The 21,516-nt window shown below is 38.4% G+C and overlaps 2 protein-coding genes across 2 annotated transcripts; both read left to right on the top strand.

Annotated features, from left to right (window-relative positions):
• Nucleotides 1-895: 895 nt before the first annotated feature.
• On the top strand, nt 896-9,688 carry phf6 (PHD finger protein 6). The gene is made up of 11 exons (XM_056382940.1): nt 896-1,047; nt 2,808-2,968; nt 3,342-3,443; nt 4,764-4,897; nt 5,004-5,050; nt 6,762-6,922; nt 7,021-7,164; nt 7,265-7,369; nt 7,446-7,579; nt 8,603-8,732; nt 8,837-9,688. Exons 2-10 carry the CDS (start codon nt 2,837-2,839, stop codon nt 8,730-8,732), a joined length of 1,089 nt encoding a protein of 362 aa, XP_056238915.1. The 5' UTR covers nt 896-1,047; nt 2,808-2,836; the 3' UTR covers nt 8,837-9,688.
• A 3,151-nt stretch (nt 9,689-12,839) lies between these two features.
• hprt1 (hypoxanthine phosphoribosyltransferase 1) lies at nt 12,840-20,139 on the top strand. Its single transcript, XM_056382941.1, has 9 exons — nt 12,840-13,181; nt 16,672-16,778; nt 17,358-17,541; nt 18,563-18,628; nt 19,101-19,118; nt 19,208-19,290; nt 19,466-19,512; nt 19,685-19,761; nt 19,941-20,139. The coding sequence occupies exons 1-9, from the start codon at nt 13,152-13,154 to the stop codon at nt 19,986-19,988; spliced, it is 660 nt and encodes a 219-aa protein (XP_056238916.1). The 5' UTR covers nt 12,840-13,151; the 3' UTR covers nt 19,989-20,139.
• The last annotated feature ends 1,377 nt before the right edge of the window (nt 20,140-21,516 follow it).

The following is a 21,516-nucleotide window of genomic DNA, read 5'->3' as shown; positions in this document are numbered from 1 at the left end:
CTCCAAACAAACAGTAAACCGACCCTGATGTTGATAAAAAGATATATATGAAAAGCATCAAGATTGAGTGTGCTCACTACATCAACTGATGCATCTCTATGTGTTGGTATTTCTAGAAATATTTTCTGAATGGCATGCCTGATAATAAATACTATCCAGTTCTTTGGGGTCCATTTTACAAGTGTGATTTAAACTGTGTCACACATAGTGCATTGTTTGGGATATTTACATGTAGCAACTACAGCTCAGGTAGATCCATTTTACAAAGGTCTAGCTCAGTACAGCACAGCCCAGTTCTATCCTCTTATCGGCCCAGTCCATGTTCAGACTAACCTGTTAATGGGCCCTGGTTCAAACTTTGTTTTTAGGCCCTCTGCATACTGTGCATGTACAAGGTCTCCTCTGCCATTAAGCACACGTCACACAGTAAACAATATTGTATACCCCATGATGACAGCTTTAAAAGAATAAATAAATATTTTTTTTAAGGAACAAAAAAAAATTGGGCCTTCAGAGACAGGGCCTCAAGATTATGTATTCATGTAGGCCTTGCATTAGTTGATATTATACTTTGTTGGTGCAAATTTGTAACATTGCACAATTAATTTGTAGTGAACCAAATAACAAACTGACTGGTATGTGGATTTTATGGAAAACCAAATTAGCAACTTTAGCATACTTTCATCTCCCATTTTAATGAACTATGACCTAACACAAGCGAAACATAATATAATATCTGCTTTTTGGATATCGATACTTCAAAATTAGACATGTTCACGAGGTATTTTTGTAAAGCACTTTCGTTTCCTAAACACTCTGACCTCCTGTAGCTTTTCACGTTGGAAACATTACAACATGCGGTCGTCAACGAGACTTTTATTTTGAAAGTCGCACCCGGAATTCCCCCAGTCCTGGACATGGTAGCTAGCTTGATGCTAGTGTGAAAAGCACACGATCACTTCTGAAGGACGGAAAGAAACACTGTCGCTGCCCGGAACACTTTTCCATCTTTTCTATTGTCTCAGTGCGATAGGATTATATTACCAGGTAAGATGTGAGCTGTGTGTCCGCGGCTGGATGATAGCCGATGTATTTTATGGCCTATTGTGGTTTCAGGCCGTATTGCTGGCGTACAAGCTGAGCAGCTCTCTTTTCACAGGGATACATCACGTATGGCGCTCTTTACTTCGAAACGGTTTGCAAAGACCCGCGCCTGTCATGATAATTTCCCACATTTAAAGGGAAATATTCGCAGTTTTTCAGGTTCCAGCAGAAACATAATGTCGAAGTGTCACATTTTCCTACCGTCGACCTTTATTTCCCTGCATGAAAGGGCCTTGGGAGAGATTTCGGGGCGTTGAGATGTTCATAGTGAAAATTGTTTTTAGTTACAGCTAGTTTGGAGGAGAAAGAGACACACACCCCCTTTAATTCAAAACTTTGTGGCATAAATTTGAGGCACTTTTATGTTTCGCTTGTTCTCGTCACAAATCGACCACAACATCGCCATGTGGTGCAAGTATATAAAACGAGAGCAATACAGTGAAGAGCAGAGGTTGAAATAAAGGATATTTGGTGTTATTTACATGGAGAGTATTGTGTGTTTGCACGCTGGCTCCGCTGCTGGAGCCGCCGCAGTGAAAGCCTGGCCCTGCTATCATGGCTGTAATGGCTCTATCAAGGCGTCGCAGCACACTGCTATTGTGATTTTTTTTTTTTTTTAAACACCCACTTTCGTTTGTGGACTATCAAGGATTGAGTAGATATTTTCTTAATTCTCATATTTAATGTATCTGCGCCGCTCGCAGCATATTATGGACAACATCAGATTATCTATGTGAATGTCAGCACACATTTGAAGGGTTGATCTACTCCTCTACTCTAAAGAATACAATGATGGGTTTGCAACCAGTTTTATTTGATGTTTAAGAAAAATGCTGATTAATAAACATCTTAATGGTTTAATTAAAAGGCAACTGAAAATGATACAACAATACTAATGATCAAATCACCCCAGTTTCTGCTAATTTGTGTGTCTTCACTGCTTCTCACAACAGAGAGTACAGACTAAAATGGAATAATATGTTTGTTTTTTTTTTTTAGAGAAGTTGGGACAGACAAATGTAGTAGAATATGGGGGGTTGTCTGTAATTAAAAGTAGCCCCTGTGTGTAAGGTAAACGGGTTGCATCAGATCTGGTCCTCCAGCTTCAGAGTCCTGCTTCTGCTGATTTCCCTTTCTGTTCCTTTTTAATCTGATTTAGTCCTGGGATGACTGGTGAATGTTGCTAATTGCAGGCCTGTGTTGTGCTGATATTGTCTTCAGCCATGCTACTTTTGACTACCTTCCAAAATCTAGATCTCCCCAGATGCTGGCATTGGTCAGCAATTTTTAGATTCTGTTCAATACACTTATTCTGTGGTTTTTAGTATTTATACCGCAGACAATTAGAAACTCTATAATTCAGATATGATTCAATTTACCAGGATCAGAAGTTGAAAAAGTGTGAAGCTGCAGACCTGCAACAAATGTGTGGGCCCCATGTGTGATCCATCAGAAACACATTGAGAGTGTTTTTAGGACACGGGGCTCTTCTTTAATGAGTTTCACTGTTTAATATAAGCTGTGATTATTTTGTTACGCTGTTTTGATGATGTAGTCCAGGACTTATAAAGACATTGTTATTTGATGATTGAGTGGGAAATTGTTCTTCTAACTGCTTTGAAAACCCCCTCTATTTAAAAGGGTTTGGCAGTCATTGTAATTCAAAGTTATCTTGTCATGCTGTGTTTTGTTTTTTTCATTAGACTCTAGAAGAATAAAGAAGCCTTTGGCCATGTCAGGACAGAGGAAAGGAGCTGCAGCGCGGCTGCCTAAATGTGCCTTCTGCAGAACCAACCGGGACAAGGAGTGCGGCCAGCTGCTGGTGTCTGACAGCCAGAAGGTGGCAGCCCACCATAAGTGCATGGTGAGGAGAGCACATTAGTTCTCAACCTGTAAAGCCTGTGATCCTTCAAGCCAAAGTCATGCACACTTGCAACCCCTCACATATGCAGAATAGTGAAATACATGGTTCATCTCCCATAAATAATCTGAAAGCCTCCATGTTGTCTTTTGTCCCCTGGGTGGTTGTGAGTTACAGGTTGAGAAAACACTGCTCTAATATACCATTCCAAAAACGTGTCAAATGAATGTTAATCTTCAGTTTGGTGGAAAATGATGCACCAGAAGTGGTAAAAGCAAATGTTATAGCATTATTGTTAGAATTTATTTGACAGAGTGTGTATTAGAAAAGGCCGTAAAAACCATTTAATGCTTATTTTCATATTTTTCCTGTATAGCTGTTCTCCTCTGCCCTGGTCACATCTCACTCAGACAGCGAGAACATTGGAGGATTTTCCATTGAGGATGTGAAAAAGGAGATCAAGAGGGGAAATAAATTGGTAAGTACGCACTGGTCCTCTTAGTGTAGCACTAATGAATGGAGGAGAAGCAGTGTCACTGCATGAGGCCACAGAGTAGAGCTTTTGTCATGTTGAAACTATACATCATAAACAGCTCATTAAAATGAAATAAAGCATATTTATGTACATATTTGTACATGTACATATTTAAATGCCTATTACTTTTTGATCTAAATATGTTGGTGTTGAGGCCGACACTACTCCAGCACATCCAGTCACTGCATATCTGAGAATATGCATTAGCTGCTTTATTTAACTAATGATGAGGATGCACGCATGTTTTCCTGAGCACAGTGTATACGTATGTCTTCAATGTAAAGTTCCTTCAGTGTTTATACCTGAGGGCTGTGTGTTCATTCTCCTTTCTTTGTATTCAAGGTGTACATGTGCATGTTTATTGAATGGCTGTGTAAGTTTCTCACAGAGACTGATACCAGCTGATAGCAGTGCATCAGATCCCTCTCATGTGTACATGGGAAATATCATCTTTTCAGTATCATAAAAGATCTAGAAATACACACGTTAGAATTAACAGCAACAATTAACTTCTGGTTAATTCCTCAATCTGACAAACTGTTGAATAATTGAATCTAATTTAATTAGCATTTCTAATTGCATTTGCACATGTATGCAGTTGTGAATGAATACCGGTTTCACACTTTATATTCACCTTTTACTTGATTTCATATGAGACTTTCATATCACTCTGTAAAAGATTATTGATATATTTAGTGTTTCTTCTACATATCTCTTGGCAATATGTTCACTTTAATTCATATATTTGTTGTTTTACTTTCATCCACTTTGACCTACATATACATGTTTTCTGAAATCTATATTGAAGAGTGATTTTTAGATGCTAATAAATAATAAGTTATGATAAATACTGGCAACGTATCTTTGCATAGATTTAAGACGGTTTTCATTTTCATTTAGTACCTATTTATATTAAGATTTCTCTGATGTTTTCTGCCTTTTTTATAATCTTGCGTGCCTCTGTGCCAGCTTCCCTGCTGCATTTAATTTGTTCTTCTCCTGCGACAAACAAATTCTCCCCACAGGGATATTGTTTCATGATATTTGCATATGGCCTTTCAGACAGTTGTGTCTGTCAGGGCCCTGTGGTGTTTGGAGAGAAATTATCATTCATATCCACACTGGAAAAATCACATTTCCCATCACCAATTAACAAATCACATTACCAGTTGTCAGCCATTTGAATGAACATAAAAGGTTGTGAACCTGCATGTGCTTGGCTGTTTTCCTGAAAGATGCAGCTCTGTGTCTTTCCCCCTCCAGATGTGTTCTTCATGTCACCGGCCGGGTGCTACTATCGGCTGCGACGTGAAGACGTGCCGGAGGACGTATCACTATTACTGCGCTGTGAAGGACAAAGCCCAGATCAAAGAGAATCCCTCACAAGGGATTTACCTGTAAGTCACTTTGTCTTTGGACTCTTATGCACATTAATCTACAATAAATAAAGATATATGTCATTCATGTTGATTTTTTATTTTTCATTTTTTTGTCTGAATGTAGCGTTTACTGTCGCAAACACCGAGACGCTTCTCAGGATGGCATTCAAGGTATAGTATGCTTAAACATGTGTTAGACCAATAGGCTACATGGATGATTGGATTTGATTTGCAGCTGGACAGCTGTTTCCCTTTTCAGTCACAACACTCGCATATAAAAACACTTGGATCCCATGTGTTTGAGTTGTTTGTAATATGCTTTACCATAATATTCTCAAGGTGTGGGATTGTCTTGTTTATATTTTATTGTGAAATGTGTTGCAGTGATAAATACTGATACTAGCATGAAATATGCACAACATATCCAGTTACATTTATTTCCATTTTTGCCCATCAGTCTACACTCATTCATCCATAATGACAAAATGAAAACATGTTTTTAGAAATTTTAGCAAATTTATTAAAAACCAAGTACAGATATCTCTCATTTACAAAAGTATTTAGATCCTTAATTTAGTATTTTGTAGAGCTTTTAAGTATTCTTGAGAAGTTTCTGTTGCTGTGACACTTCGGTTTGGGCAGTTTATCCCATTCTTCCTGGCAGATCTTGATCTATGGGGTTTAAGTCTGAGCTTTGGCTGGGCCACTCAGGGACATTCAGAGACTTGTCCTGAGGCCACTCCAGCGTGGTCTTGGCTGTATGTTTGGAGTCATTGTCATACTGATTGTCTCAGGTCGTGTGGACTTTGGAGCAGGTTTTCTTCAAGGACTTCTCTGTATTTAGCTGCATTCGTCCTTCCCTCTGTTCTGACCAGTCTCCCTGTTCCTGCTGCTGAGAAGCCTCCTATAGCGTGATGCTGCCACCACCATGTTTGACTGTGGAGATGGTATTAGCCTGGGGATGAGCAGTGCCTGGTGTTCATCAGACAATGTCTGGAGTTCTGCACAAACGGTTAAATGTTCTCATCAGACCAGAGAATATTTTATATCATGCCCTGAGTGCCTTTCACTCAAAGTGGCCTCTGTCCAGCCGCTCTACCATAAAGGCCTGATTGATGGAGAGCTGCTGACATGGTCGTCCTCCCAGCAGGTTCATCCATCTCTGCAGAGGACTTCTGAAACTCTGTTAGAGTGACCACTGGGTTCTTGGTCACCTCAAAGAAGTTTGGCAGGACAGCCCACTCTAGGAAGAGTCCTGGTGGTTCCAAACTTCTCCCATTTCACATAATTGAGGCCACTGCGCTCCTGGGAACACTCAAAGCTTTAGGAACGGTTTATGCCCTTGTCCTGACCATTCCTCACTACAATATTATTGCAGCGCCTTATAGCACAGGTGTGCATTTTTCTAGATTATGACAATGCCAATGTCAATTCAGTTTGCTGCAGGTGGACTCAAGTCAAGTTCTAGACACATCTCACAGATAATTAAAGCAGACAGGATGAACCTGAACACAGTTTGGAGCCACAGCAAAGGGGATGAATATTTTTGTAAATGAGAGATTTCAGTTTTTGATTTTTAATAATTTGCATTGTCTCACAATGTCTTAAAAATGTTTCACTTCGTGATTATGGGTTATTGAGTGTAGATTGACGAGCAAAAATGGCAATTTTATCAATTTACAATTAAATGTACAACAAAATAAAGTGCGCAAAAGTGAAGGGGTGTGAATACTTTCTGAAGCCAGTGTATCTGCTTGTGTTCTTGATCTAATATGAGTTAAAGTTGTCATGAAAAATACATCCACTTGCAGATACTTTGCTTTGATGCTCTTCTTATGAACCAAAGTTGTTGTGTTAACCATGATTGTTGGTTTCTTGCCAGATGAAGAGGGAGGCGTGGCCAATGATTCAGACTCATTGCCTCCACAAAGCAGAGGCAGAGGACGGTTTGAGAAGGTGAGAGGCAAGGTGGGATCTCGTGGCCAATCGGAAGACTCCCGCTCCACCTCCTCACAGGCTGCAGACGAGGAGAGCTCCTCCCATGTGAGGCAGCATGCTTATTCTTAAACGCAGTCTCATTTGAATGGTTTGTTGGCTGTACTGTATGTGGCCTCTGTTACTGAGTGTTCTGTTTGTTGTAGCGGGACAGGTCACCTCTTCGTGCCAGCCCAGGAGATAGCGGCCAGCGTTGTGGCTTTTGTCACGCTGGTGAGGAAGAGAATGAAACAAGGGGCATGCTTCATACCGATAACTCCAAAAAAGTGGCTGCACACTACAAGTGTATGGTAAGATATAGCATTGTGTGTAAGAGTCTGTTTTTGCGACACAAATTTGCATATACAGTACGTCCACTTGCATCTCACTGTGATCTCTGATCCCTTCCAGCTGTTTTCATCGGGGACAGTCCAGCTGACCACCACGTCACGGGCTGAGTTTGGAAACTTTGACGTGAAAACGGTCATCCAGGAAATCAAGAGAGGGAAAAGAATGGTAGGAAATTATCTGTTACTTCAGTTTTAAAAACAGTTTTATGAAAGAAAATGATGGACTTTGTTGTTTTTTCCAGAAATGTACACTCTGCACTCAGTTGGGTGCCACCATTGGCTGTGAAATTAAAGCATGTGTGAAGACCTACCACTATCACTGCGGCCTGCAGGACAAAGCCAAGTACATCGAAAACATGGCACGTGGCATCTACAAGTGAGTTTCATATCGAACAGAAAGTTAAAGTGCTTTCACTTCACAAAATATTTTTACATGCAAATTTTCTCTTAATATTTACAGCTATTTTTGTCTGCAATTATTTGCACTTAGGTGTTATTTTTATTTTTAGCAATTATACTTTGTTGTATTATATTCTGATATTTATTATTTATAGAAGTTAGGTTTTTATTTTATTTTTTTTGAATATTGTAAATTATGCATTGCTTACATTCATGTCAGCTAGCTTGCAGTTCCCCTTCCCTACCTTTTGTTATGTCTCTTTCCTTGTGTGTGACCACCAACATGTGTGTCCTTGTGCACATGCACAAAACATAATGGGGACCCGCTCATCAAAACAGTGTGTAAAAACGTATTTGTGTATCTTTAACTCTAACTCCATACCACTGTGACAGTAGGGCTGGGCGATAAAACAATAAAAAATAATTATAATAACAATATAATATATTAAATAATATAATCATTATCATTTTCCTCAAAAGAAATATAACAAATGGTGGATAAATGTTCAGTATGATTAATTTACAAGTTTAGATAGCATGGGCTGAAATGAATCACAATCTGTCAATCACATAGGAATAGGCGTATGCATCACGTAGGTTAGGTTTTAGATTAGTCAGGTGAGATTTTATCATTATAATTGTTTGAATGTTCTCCCTCAGATTTATGAAATGTTTTGCTGTTTGCCCTGTTCTGACCATAAACAGTAATTTAAAAGACACCACATCCAAATTTTAAAGTGTTCACTGGTTTACATTACTGTTGTTCATTATTAACCGCTGAAACGTTAACCGGCAATAAGAAGTTTGACAGATTAATACTTATCAGTTAAGCAGTTAAAATGTCCTCGGGCATCAGTACCATCTGAGCAGGGACTCAAAGATCAACCCCCACAGCATGTCGACATGTTGCTATTTCTGAATAAAAACCAGTAGAGAAGCTGTCCGCTATGCTTACAACCAGTCCTATGCGTGTATGTGATGGTGTGTGTATGTGTTTTAGACTATACTGTAAGAACCACAGTGGGAATGAGGAGAGGGATGAAGAAGATGAGGAACGAGAGAATCGCAGTAGAGAGAGGGCAGCAATCGACCACGGAAGAACACCGTCGACACAAGTGAACGGCAACTAGGTACGTTATTAAAAAATGATTGTTAAAACTGCGTCACATGTGAAAAGAGATGAAATACTAAATAATGGGGAGATTTACTTTTTTTTTCTTATTTTTTGGTTCAGGTCATCTTGATGGATGTGACATGGGGAGAAAACAGAAGAACACGGACGAGTGAGAGATATTTTTTTATACTAAATCTTAGCATACTCACAAAGTCATGGTCTGCAGGCCCCCACGAGTCCTTCACACAATTTCTTCCAGTAAATGGACATGATCTCCCGGTGTGCACCAGGCGTCTCCTTCATGAAACCCTGTTTTTGAGTTGACTGGATGAGCTTTTCACAGACTGGTGGTACTCAGCAGAGCACAGGACTGCTGCAGGATATTGAAAAGCCATGGCTAATCTTTCCCAAAAATCGGTTATGGGCTCAGTTTCAAATACATGCATTATTGCCGTGAATAAGAGCTGATCTTTTGATTGTCACTCACTGCCCATGTTCCCAGACATGACATGACCCACACTTGCTGAAAACCTCTTCTTCTTCTTCTTCTTCTTTCTCTTCCCTAGCTTCTGAAGGACTCACTTTTAAGAGGGGTCTGTTTGTTACTAGTCTCTCTACGAAGTTGTGCAGTTTGATTACCTTGTTTCTGTAATCATGTCTTAAGAATACTCTTTTCATGTTAGCCTTTCTTTCTTGATATGTAATATTTTGCTACTGTATTATTATTATTATTATTATTATTATTATCATCATAAGTAATTTTGAATATCTGGATTTCAGACAGTCACGATTACAAGTTCTGCCAGCATGCACTTGCATTTTTCCACTGTTAAAGGTGGCATTTTTTATTTAGCTGCTAAAGAGCAAGGTAGAGCTCTTTAGAAGAGTTGGCTTGACTTTGTTTGATGTACTGTTACTTGTATCTCTACAAATGTATCCATGAATGATTGGAAATAGAAAATATTTATTTTACACTTTTACTGAGTCTTTTATTTGAATGTGTGTCCATAGATTACTCAAAACAGAAAGCAGCACTGATGGCAGGTCACAGGTTGTTGAAGAGGTTTGAAGAGTGAGGAATGTCACACTGGCTGCAAGGTCATGACGTTTCAGATCACGTTGTTATGCAAGATTACCTCAGCCATACACTCTCCATACATGCGTCCGCCTCACACTTCCATCTGGAACGTTGGTTCTGCAAAAATAAAAATTGTATTTAAATAGTATTTCAAAATATATAAAGTATATAAAATAGTAGTTTATAGTAAAGCCTTAGTGTAGTATGATACAAGTCAAATCATGACTATATAAGCTATAACATTTATATTAAAGCCTTTGGTAATCCAATAAGATTTTGTGGGTATTAAAAATGGTGAGCTTAGCTTTAATTGGTAAACCTGGAGATTTCCTCATGTTTTCAATGCAATTCTTCAAAACACTGTGCATGTCCATTTAATAATGAAATACACTAATACATAAAAGGGGAGATAATTACAGTACAACAAAGTTGGCATGATGTTCTTACAGTGTTGCACAGCTTAGTTTTTGTGTTATGCAGTGCAGCAATTACATAATAGGTCTATTTCACAGCAGACATTTTAACTTTAAGAAAAACACAGGTGTTAGTAATAACATCTGGATAATAATAATAATAATAATAATAATAATAATAATAACAACGGATCAGTCCCGTTCAGGTGCCCTGACAGTGTGACAGTGAATCTTCTTGAACAACACCAGGACCCTGAAACCGAAGCAGCTAAATGAAATTCAACTGTAAATAGTTATATTAATTACACCTGTGCTTTTTCTACTGTGTTATGTCAAAATGCCTTCCATGAAAAAGACCTATCGCATACATAACCTTATACCAATGATCAAAGTACACTGATTGCAGTTAGACCAGACTAAAGTACTAAGAGGAGATGATGCAATATGTGTGCTGACAAACATCAGAAACCAACTGTAGAGAGCCACCTCCAGTTTAATCCCACAGAGAGAAAGCAGTGTGTATTTGCAAATACTTAATACTCATTTTGGGGTTTTCCAGGATCATTTTTCATCTGTTTCTGTTTCTCCACCATCTGCAATTTGTTTTAATATTTTGCAGCTGTGAGTATCTTCTCCATTTCCTTTATGAATTGTATTGTGGGACAATAGTGAACATCAGCAGCATACTATTTTACTTTTGGTGCCTCCAGTGTGAACACACTACGCATCCAAACCACCTTAGTATTAGCATGTGCTGTGGAATATAATATAAACTATGGAGCTGCTCTTCTGAATAATACAGCAATAAATAGCCATGATGGTGGCCTTTTTTGGTCTCAGGTTGACATTTTTCCAAACCTACCTTGATACAATACTCAAACCTTCACTGGTAGATTTATTGAAGCTGTAATCGTTCCTCTTGGCTGTAAAAAGATCACTTGACAACTCAACTTGTGTAAAAGATGGGGACAAAATGAAGAGTCTTCATGCTGTGAAGACAATATGACAGGAAATAAGGGAAGAGAGAGATGGTGATGCAGAGGAGACAGGATGGCACCACTAACTCCCACATTAAAAGAATGCTGCACACTCAAGTAGGAAATTTTGTACTTAAAAGACACTAACTCTAACTGTGGTGCTCAGTTGATTTGTCTAACTGAGGCAGCTGAAGCTTCAGTTTGGCTTTGACTGAACTCTGGAGTGAAGTTTTACAAAACAGCAACTTTAGTTTGTGTCCCCTATCACTTATATTGTCAGGAAGACATCTCCTCAGGCCATTTAAGAACAGGAGTCATGAAAAAATGTGAACATATTCTTTAACACTTAAACTTCTGAATGCAATTTCAAAACTCACTTAATTCAGTTTTAGTGGACAAACTTCAAAAAGTGTGGCATCATCATTTTTGGTTTAAAGAGTAAGTTGGCTGTTTGTTTGAACTAACTTGTGGCATGGGAGTTTACTTTAATAGCAAATGTCAGTGTAACATTACTATATGATGTTAGTAACTTTCTATGACTTTAATATAATGAGGTGCAAAGTCCAAAGCACACATTCCAACCTCCTCATAACAGTCGGATCAGACACCAAAAGGAAAGATTTTAATATTTTATCCAACCAACTGTTCACTATAGTTTCTGCAAACAATTCCCAAAATGAAGGTCTAAGTCTACTGTTTAAAATTTTCTCTATAAAGCGAGGAATACATTTCTTGTAGAGAAATACTGAATCCTGATTCATTTATTTTCTTGGCTTAAGGGTTGTCAGATTTTAATATATTGAATCTTTACTGGAATCAGCAAATAAAACCCCTGTACATTACTGTCCTCAACTGTGGTGGAGTAGTGCAGCTAAGTTATGTTCAGTCAATAACTGTACTTAAGTACAAATCTGAAGTACCTGAGTATTATCTTTTCATGCCACTTTAAAGGATATGTCTACATTACAGTTATTTCACAACTGTAGTTACTAGTTACCATACAAATGAAGATTTTGCATCAAAACATATGAAGAGCTCATAAAATATGATTTTTTGTTATAGATTAAACTACCTAATGTACCAGAGTGTGTCCAAACTTTTAACTGGTAATATAGCAGTATCTACAATTAGTGCTGAAATAACAGGTTGATTAATTGATTAGTGGACTGACTGAAAATTAATGGCAAGTAGTCTATTGGTCATTTTTCATGCCAAAATGCCAAAAATGTCATGGTTCCATCTTCTCAAGTGGGAGGATTTTCAGCTTTTGCCCTAGAATTATTTTAATAATTGTATTACATCATTCATTATAAATCAGTCATTTTACAAACCAATATGTCAGTTAATCTCTGTAATGAAAATAATGATTATTTTATTTTACAGTATAGCATTGCAAACTGTATAATCAACTGATCATCCTGCCCTGAAACGGTAATCAGTAGTTCTGTCCAAGGTCAAGATCATGTGGTGCACTTCACTTGTCTGGCCTATGGGTATGTGTGCTACTAAACAACTAACCTATATCCACATCTGTACAAAGAGAGGAAATAAAGACGACAATGAGATATTTTTTTCTTAATACCTGTATTTTATTCTGTATTTCTGAGTTTTACCCTCTTGTCACTTTGCACCGTAGTTAGATGTTGACAATTTGTCTCGCTCAAAGCTCGAGCTCCTCCGACCCCACGGTGGGCGGGGCTAACCCGGTCCTGCTCATTTGATTCGCCCGACAGACCTCTGGCTCTGCTTCCTGTGTGGCGGTAACGCGCCAATAAGCTGCTTTAAGCCAACCACCGACACCAAAGAAGAAGAAAAGGCACAAGCAACCTCTTCTAGCAACGAAGCTATCTGCTTCCATGTGTGTGCCGTTGTCACAAGGTTGAGAAGTCTGCCAAACTAACCTGAGATCACGTCGTAGTCTTCTCGATCTGAAGTCCACGGTAGGCTTCATAAGACCGAACGGCCGAATGGCGACATCCAGCAGTTCCTGTGTTGTGGTAAGTTCCTACCATCAACCGGAATTAAATTAAGACACAGAAGGTGGTCGGAGGTTACCTCTACATGCCCCTTGAGTAACACCCCGTACACGCATGTACTGCGTTTGATATAAAATCTGCGATCTACTGTTTACGTTAATGGCGAATCATCTGTATGTGTTGCCTGGGTGCTCACCTTGGTAACGAGTTTTAATTTGTAAATAATGATTTGAGTGGCCTGCGGCTTTGAAAAGCACGCGCTCTCCACGCTTTGCGTATGTGACGCAGGAGACACTTTGGAGACAATCAATCCTTGTGTGCAGGTTTGTGCGTCTAACTGCAGGTTGTACTTTATATATTGGCATTATTACACGTTTATACACTTACGCAGCAAGACACGGACGAGCTGCAAACAAGGGGGCGTGTTTGAGCCTGTCTTCTTCAGTATGGGTAACAAACACTAACAGTGCTAAGCATAACGGTTTTGTGTATAACTTATTACCTGTTGCCTTTAGACCTCTGTCCAAACATTAGTTATATTTGAACACAACAAGATGAGTGTATGGGAAAATGTAAATTTGCCTTCAAGGGGAAAATTCTTGTCTATCCAGTAGTACATTGTGTCCAAAACAAAACACACAGGGTTTAGTGTCTTTAGGTCTCACTGGGAGAAATGATAAGTACCATAGATTTCAAACCTATCTGGAAAAGAGCTGATTGATTGTTGACAGTAGTTGTGTTTCAGAGAGAGAGGGAATCAAATAAACAGCCCTTGCTGGTGTATCAGTAACATTTAGTGAGGTTAACAATATCAGGAAATGGCATCAAAGATGAGCAGGGCTTATCTTGGTGCTACAAGCAAGTTCAAATTAGACATTCATGGTTACAAGCTAACTCATGTTGTACAGCTGACTCCACAGATCGATATCTTTCCACCTTTTAAAGAAAGTCTCCTTGTTATCTCTGTTCCTTTCCATTTGAACTTTTTGTGAAAGTTGTTACAAGCTGAACAGGAATTTCAGGTAAATTTGAGGGGAAATGCTCTCAGACTTGACCCCCCTAGACCCCACTGTATGTACAGTGGCAAGAAAAAATATGTGAACCCTTTGGAATTACCTGGTTTTCTGCTTTAATTGGTCATGAATTGTGATGTGATCGTCATCTATGTCACAAATGTAAACAAACACAGTGTCCCTAAGCTAATATCAAACAAATAATTATGATCTTCTGTGTATTTATTGAACACACCCGTTAAACATTCACAGTGCTGGTGTAAAAAGTGAACCCTTGGATTTAATAAGTGGTCCAACCTCCTTTGGCAGCAATAACCTCAAACAAGCACATCCAATATCTGCTGATCGGACCTGCACAGTGTTCAGGAGGAATTTTGGGCCAGAAATGCATCAGCTCAGACATATTCTCAGGATGTCTGGTGTAAGCAGCTCTTTCCAGGTCATTCCACAGCATCTCTGTTGGGTTGTGGTCCGGGCTCTGCCTGGGCCTCTCCAGAAAGAGGATTTTCTTTGTTTGAAGTGATTCTGTAGTAAATTTACTTTTATGTTTAGGATCATTGTCCTGCTGCATCACCCAGCTTCTCTTGAGCTTCAGCAGGTAAACATCCACCCTGACATTATCCTGTAAGATACAGTACCTCGGTAAAAGTTCATTTTCCCCTTGATGATGTCAAGCTGTCCAGGCCCAGAGGCAGCAAAGCCCCAAATCATGATGCTCCCTCCACCTTTCTTCACCTTAAGGATGATGTTTTCATGTTGATATGCACTGCCCTTTTTTACACCATACTGTACACAGTGCCAAATGTTCTTCCAAAACAATTCAACCTTAGTCTCATCAGTGCGTAAAACCAGTGTAGTGTTGTGCAGTGTCCAGCTGCTCTTTGACAAACTCCAGGGGTGCAGCAATGTTCTTTTGGAGAGCACCAGCTTCCCCTGTAGTGTCTGTTGCAGGACGCCATGCTCCATGCAACCATGAACTGTGTATGGTCGACTCATGAACAGAGATGTTAACCAGCACCAATAACTCCAATTAGCTTTTGTTAATGCCATTAGCCGACACTGTGAATGTTTGAATGGTGTTTTCAATATGGACAAAAACAACACAATGATTTGTGTGGTATTTGTTAAAATAAAAAGTGTGTGTTTATAGTTGTAACTTGGATGAAGATCTGACCATATTTCAGGACAAATATATACATTAATAGGGGTAAGCCTTCAAAGGGTTTGCTTACTTTTTCTTGCCACTCTGTTATTTCAGTTTGAAGGAAAGCACATAGATAAACTGATGAGCCAACGATGGCCTTTATGCTGGAATAAGTAAATAAATGACCAATGCTCCATTTTCCAGGATATCTGGAACATTTACAAGCCAGTTATTGTGTCATTAAGTCAGCAGACTGGCAGACCCACTGGCTGACAGATAATGAAACTAAATGCACGTTTTGCTAAAAGAGAAGTGGTGGATCCTGCCTCCTGTGCAACATTTAAAATTAAATTAGCTGCACAGAGTAGGGTTGCCAAACATGGACTTTGTTAGCACAAACTTCAAGGTCGGCCTCCCATTGACCTCAGACAAATTCATTGAGTTGTTTGTCATGTTTTTCTTTCTAATTTCATTGCTGAAACAGCCGACAAGCCTGTGAGTAACGGTGTAAAATGCTCAACACTTAAGATCATGTGACCATGAGGACATCTGCTTGGCTTCAGTCATTATTATTTGTAAGTGAATGGATGTAGTCCAAACAGATGGACCTCTTTTTTAATCATTTCAGCAGGCAGAAGGTGAAGCGCTTTATTCTAGTTCAACCACATGTGACGTGGGGATGGGCGCTTTGCAGTCCGCTGTTTAGTAAAGCAACAGGATTTTGTTGACTTGGGAAGATAAATACTGTGAATCTGCCTATGGTCACTCGCATTATTCCCACAGCACCTCGAGCTCTGCACCGGCTTCTCACTGTCACATGATACAAGTTATGCTGTCTGAGTTCATGTGGCATGCAGTTTGAGCTAGAGCAGGAAATTTGATTTTACAATTTGATTTTACAATTTGATTTTACAAAATATATAAAATACACCAACGATTTACAGACTATGCATTGTATAGACATTTCTGAAAAGACATCTCAGATGCCAATTTTTGACTGTTTGGACAAAGTGTTTACTTAGAAGAGATCTTCTTTAATCATGACTAAGTAAGTACAATTAAAGGAATCCTCTTTCTAGAAGTTAGTGTTTACTGCCACAGACAGCTGCCTCAGTGTAGGGCGAGGGGGGAATCTGGTAGCTTGCTGTACAGAATCAGGCATTGTCCTCTGAGTTTGTGTTTTGTGGCAGAAAATCTATTGAGGCAGAGAAATGTATGGAGGGAGTCAGTGGGGAAAGTAGACCACCACTGACCCCATCCCCTTCCCCTCGTACTGCCCTGTATCAGGTGAATGCCATGTAAGGTAATGCCTCTGAGATTTTTTTAACCCCTTTGTGTCATGTTTTTTTTTCAGATCAGTGATGAGGAGCAGGGGTACGACCTGGACCTTTTCTGCATACCAAAGCACTATGCTGCAGACCTGGAGAGGGTCTACATACCCCATGGACTCATCTTGGACAGGTGGGTTGCAGCATTTTAGAGGCTCCTAGCAGTGTGGTGAAAATGGAATGAATTGTCAGGGTCAAATATAAAGTGGGTGTTCTCAATGATTGGTTGACTGGTCTATCTCAACACCCAACCCTGTGGGTTTTCCTAATCTTAACAACAACAAAGTCCAACACCATTTAAACTTTTAGTAGATCTGATTATGATTATGTTTTTCTCAGTGGTTTGGAAAAAAAGCCTATAACTGTCAAGAAAACATCAGCTGTCTGTTGAACTTGTACCTCAGTTGAAGTGTTTCATTTTGCTTTTTTATTTCCATGTGCAGATTTGTTATTTAATGATTAATGCAGACAGCCTTTTGGTGTTTTGGTAACTTCTGTTAACCGGATCTGTGTGGTTATTATACTTGGGAGTGTTTAGAAATAACAGCTATGTCTGCTGACACAAACAGAGAGGAAATGGAAACTACTGCTGACTGTAGCAGAAAACTGGGCTGACGAACCCCTCTCTGCCCCTCTCTCTCTCACTCTCACTCTATCTCTATCTCTGTCTAACACCCCCAACCCAACCACCCCCCACCCCACGTGACCCCAGGACAGAGAGACTGGCCAGAGAGATCATGAAGGAAATGGGAGGGCACCACATTGTGGCCCTCTGTGTGCTCAAAGGGGGGTACAAGTTCTTTGCAGACCTGCTGGACTACATCAAGGCTCTGAACAGGAACAGTGACCGCTCCATCCCAATGACAGTGGACTTCATTCGTCTCAAGAGCTACTATGTAACTGATCAGTTTTTCTCTTTGTATTTCTTTTTGTATTAAGATGTAATGTATTATTGTTGATTTTTTTTTTTTTTTCAAAATCATTGCAGTCACTTTCTATTCTTTTTTTATTTGAAAAGATTTTTTAAATTTATTTATTTGTTTGATAGGGACAATACATGTTAATGAACATCAGTACATAATACACAATGTAAACATTCCAGATTGTACAAAAATGCTAATTTACATCCAGGCAGGTGATAAAACAAAAAGCATTACAAGTCACAATACACTGCTACAAATATAAAGTATGCAAAATAAAAAAAGACAGCCAGACATTTATAAAAAAACAAAACAGCTTTGTGCACTTAAAAGTACCCTATGGTGTTTTTGACCATTAGTGCCATTATATAGCAATTCTTTTTTTACAAGCCTTTCCCCATGTTATTTGTATTTTGTGAGATGTAGACGAGGATGCACATACATGTGTATGAGCACACGGGTGATGCAGGACACATTCTTGCCAAAAATTATACGCTTCTCCACTGATCAACATTTGGTGGTGCTAAGAAGTTTAGCAATGTGCCATCAAAGGCAGGAAAGACAGAGATGCAATGAATGTAAAAATGCAAGATTTAAATTAGTAAAGAAGCAGCTTTGTAAGTGCTTTTGTAAGGACTGAAATACTTTAAGCACATGTGCTAAGTGTCAATAGTCAGATTTCCATCCAAATGTAGTGAAAATTTTAACCAATGTTTCCATCCATGACCGTTACATGACTATATGGAGTTGCGCATTGGGGAAAATGGCTGCATTTTACATTGCGCTTTTATCTAAAGTGCTTTATATTTTGATACATATACAACTACCATATTATACAATATGCAACACATCTCGCTACTTTTTTTTTCAACGTCCACCATCTTTGTGTAGTTCATACATGTTTCATACATGTTTGTTCCTTGATACACTTTGTGCACCTGTTATAATGTGAAGTCTGCAACATTTCCTTGTCGTCCTCACATGCTTGTCTTTACAGAATGACCAGTCGACAGGTGAAATCAAAGTTATTGGTGGAGATGACTTGTCTACATTGACGGGAAAGGTGAGAAGTATGGAGGGCAGCATTATTATGACTAAAACAATCCTTGTTGACACTCTGACTGAATATTACTAATAATAATATTAACTTAAAATTAATGAACTTGAAACAAGAAACACGTTTTACTGCTCTTGTTTTCCATTCTGTCTAACGTTGCCACTATTTCCAACATGAACAGACATTTTAAATGAACTGATTAATAATTTGGAAACAACTTTGTTAATTAGAATTATCAAAAAATTATGATGGTGATTAATAATGACGATAGCTATGCTACACTCAAGCAAATCCAATGCTCTAATCTAGAATATATAGTTTCTATAGTCAGCTGCTAATAACTTTATGTTGGGCATTTGGCAGAAATCCCCTGTGTTCCACTCCCTACCACTGCCATTGTTTAATCACATATATAGATGAAATGTGTTCAGTCCATGTTTTTCACCAGAATAACAATATTTCTTGTCTCTTTATACAGAATGTCTTGATCGTGGAGGTATGTACTGTTTTTTTCTTCTGTATTAAAGTAGGAAGTTTTGAATTGCAAGACTACTAACATGCACTTCTCTCACACTGGGTTTCAAGGATATAATTGACACAGGGAAGACGATGAAGACATTACTGCAGCTCCTCAAACAGTACAATCCCAAAATGGTTAAAGTAGCAAGGTAATTAAATCTCTTAACAACTTCCTGTCAAATAAAGACTACTGTATTTTGTGAAACAAGAGGAATCATGTGATCATGTTTTTTTTTCTGAATACTTCATAACTGCAATCAGCTGCCTCATTTCATGCAGCCATAAAGTATAAAGGTAAATAATCAACCTGGTTTGTGTCCACAGTTTGTTGGTGAAAAGAACACCAAGAAGTGTGGGCTACCGACCAGACTGTAAGTTTAAGTCAATAAATGTGTTTTTGTTAAATTTTATAGTTAGTGGAATATACTATATGTTACACTGTATATTGGTGCTTTTGAATGAGGCTTTTGCTCATTTCATTGTCATTAGTTTACCACCACAAAGATTATACAATAGTCAATAATTTACCTATTTTCTTTGCAGTTGTGGGATTCGAGGTCCCCGACAAATTTGTGGTGGGATACGCGCTAGACTACAACGAGTACTTCAGAGATCTAAATGTAAGTATTTGTGATGGATAAAGAAGCAAAAGGAGTAAAGAAGCTTATAAATCCATGGTTATTAGAATTTGTACAGTTTGTGTCTGTGTGTTCATGTTAGGTCTAACCAGGCTAAGACCATCTAAACAAATGTAAATCAACAGTATGCAGCAATACTCATGGATCGTTTTCTGTTTCAGCATATCTGCGTCATTAGTGAAACAGGGAAGGAGAAGTACAAGGCATGAAGAACTTCATAAGAATTTTTAATGTATGGTTAAACCTTTTCCTTTTGCGGATCATTTTATATTTTATTACTTCATGTTTGTGTCATAAAAAAATACTCTGCCTGCTCAGGGTCCCTGAGGATATGGATACACTGATTATGGTGATAATCCTGACAGTTGCATTTCCTGTTTTAGCCACCACACACACACACACACACACACACACACACACACACACACACACACACACACACAATATTCAACTATAGATGAAATTGATTGCCTTAGATAGAACCAACACTGGTCAGAACAGCATGGAGCCCAGTTTTGCCTGAAATTAGAATAATGCATCTTTGCCCACACACACATTAATTATTTTTTTAAGTGATGGTGTATTTATTCAAAGCACTGCTGCTAACTTTAGGTAGAAAAATCATAATTGTTGTGCTATCATAAGATTTCCAACAATTGACAACCTCCTATTTTGTAATGTATTTCTTTTATTGTAATTGTACTTTTACCTGGAACTATCAATATAGGCACTCTTGAAGATGATTTTACATTTTCTTTGTATATTTTGGGACAAAACACTTTTCTATGTTGCTTTGTTGTGTGAGAACATTTTCTTAACATTTGGTGTAAAGTAACACACATGTTGGCTGCTGTCCCTAATTAACACATTGGTATGCTGAAGATGAAAGATCATCTTATTTATGAGTGTTAATGAAATCTTTGTTTGACCAAAACATTTAATTTCACATAAAAGACATCAATCCCCTTTTTTATGTCAGAAAATATGTAGAGTTTAAGGATGGGGAAATGTTCAATCTATAGCTTGACTGAAGTTTGAAAAACTTAAACTGTATCTACCTGTCACTGAATCAGACATAACCACCTTTTTTTTTTTAAATTTCAACTATGTTGTACACTCTCATTCAATGGTGCCATCACTGTAAGCCAGTGTAAACTGAATGTTGCAATACCAGCCATTAAATGTTCACACCTCTTCCTGTGACTAGTGGATTTTACTACAAAACTTTTTATATAGTTTAAAACAAACTATTTTAAATGGAGGAATCATTTCTGGGCAGTCAATGGTAAAAACTGGGAAATGGAAAAAAAAAAAGTATTTAGTGATTTTTAGTATGTGTCCTTGTATCATGTGAAGGAGCTAACAGAGCTCCCAGCTTCCCAGGAGTCAGATAAAATGAGTCTGAACTAGTGTGGTTGTCTGTGATCGTGAAGCTGCTGCTGTTTGTTATCTGACCTTGAGCTTCCCATCTGTTCAGTAGGTCAACCATTAGGGACAAACAAAGTACAAGTTGTCTACTGTATCACCATCAAGTGAGAGTCAAGACAAAATACACAGTTGACTGAATGGAATAGCTGCTGAAGGCCATTTTTCTTTCTGAACAAATGGTGATTGCAAAGTTTATTTTTCCTCACACTGGGCTTTTCATGTGTCCACTTATATGAGCACATTTGAAATTTTTCGCTGCATTTCTAAATTATTTGACAGAATCTGGATAATCTTCAAATCGCAATTTTT

This window comes from Seriola aureovittata, chromosome 8 (genome assembly GCF_021018895.1).
Source record: "Seriola aureovittata isolate HTS-2021-v1 ecotype China chromosome 8, ASM2101889v1, whole genome shotgun sequence".
Lineage (NCBI taxonomy): Eukaryota > Metazoa > Chordata > Actinopteri > Carangiformes > Carangidae > Seriola > Seriola aureovittata.
Note: the sequence above shows the minus strand (reverse complement) of the source record. Positions and strands in the feature narration are given on the sequence as shown.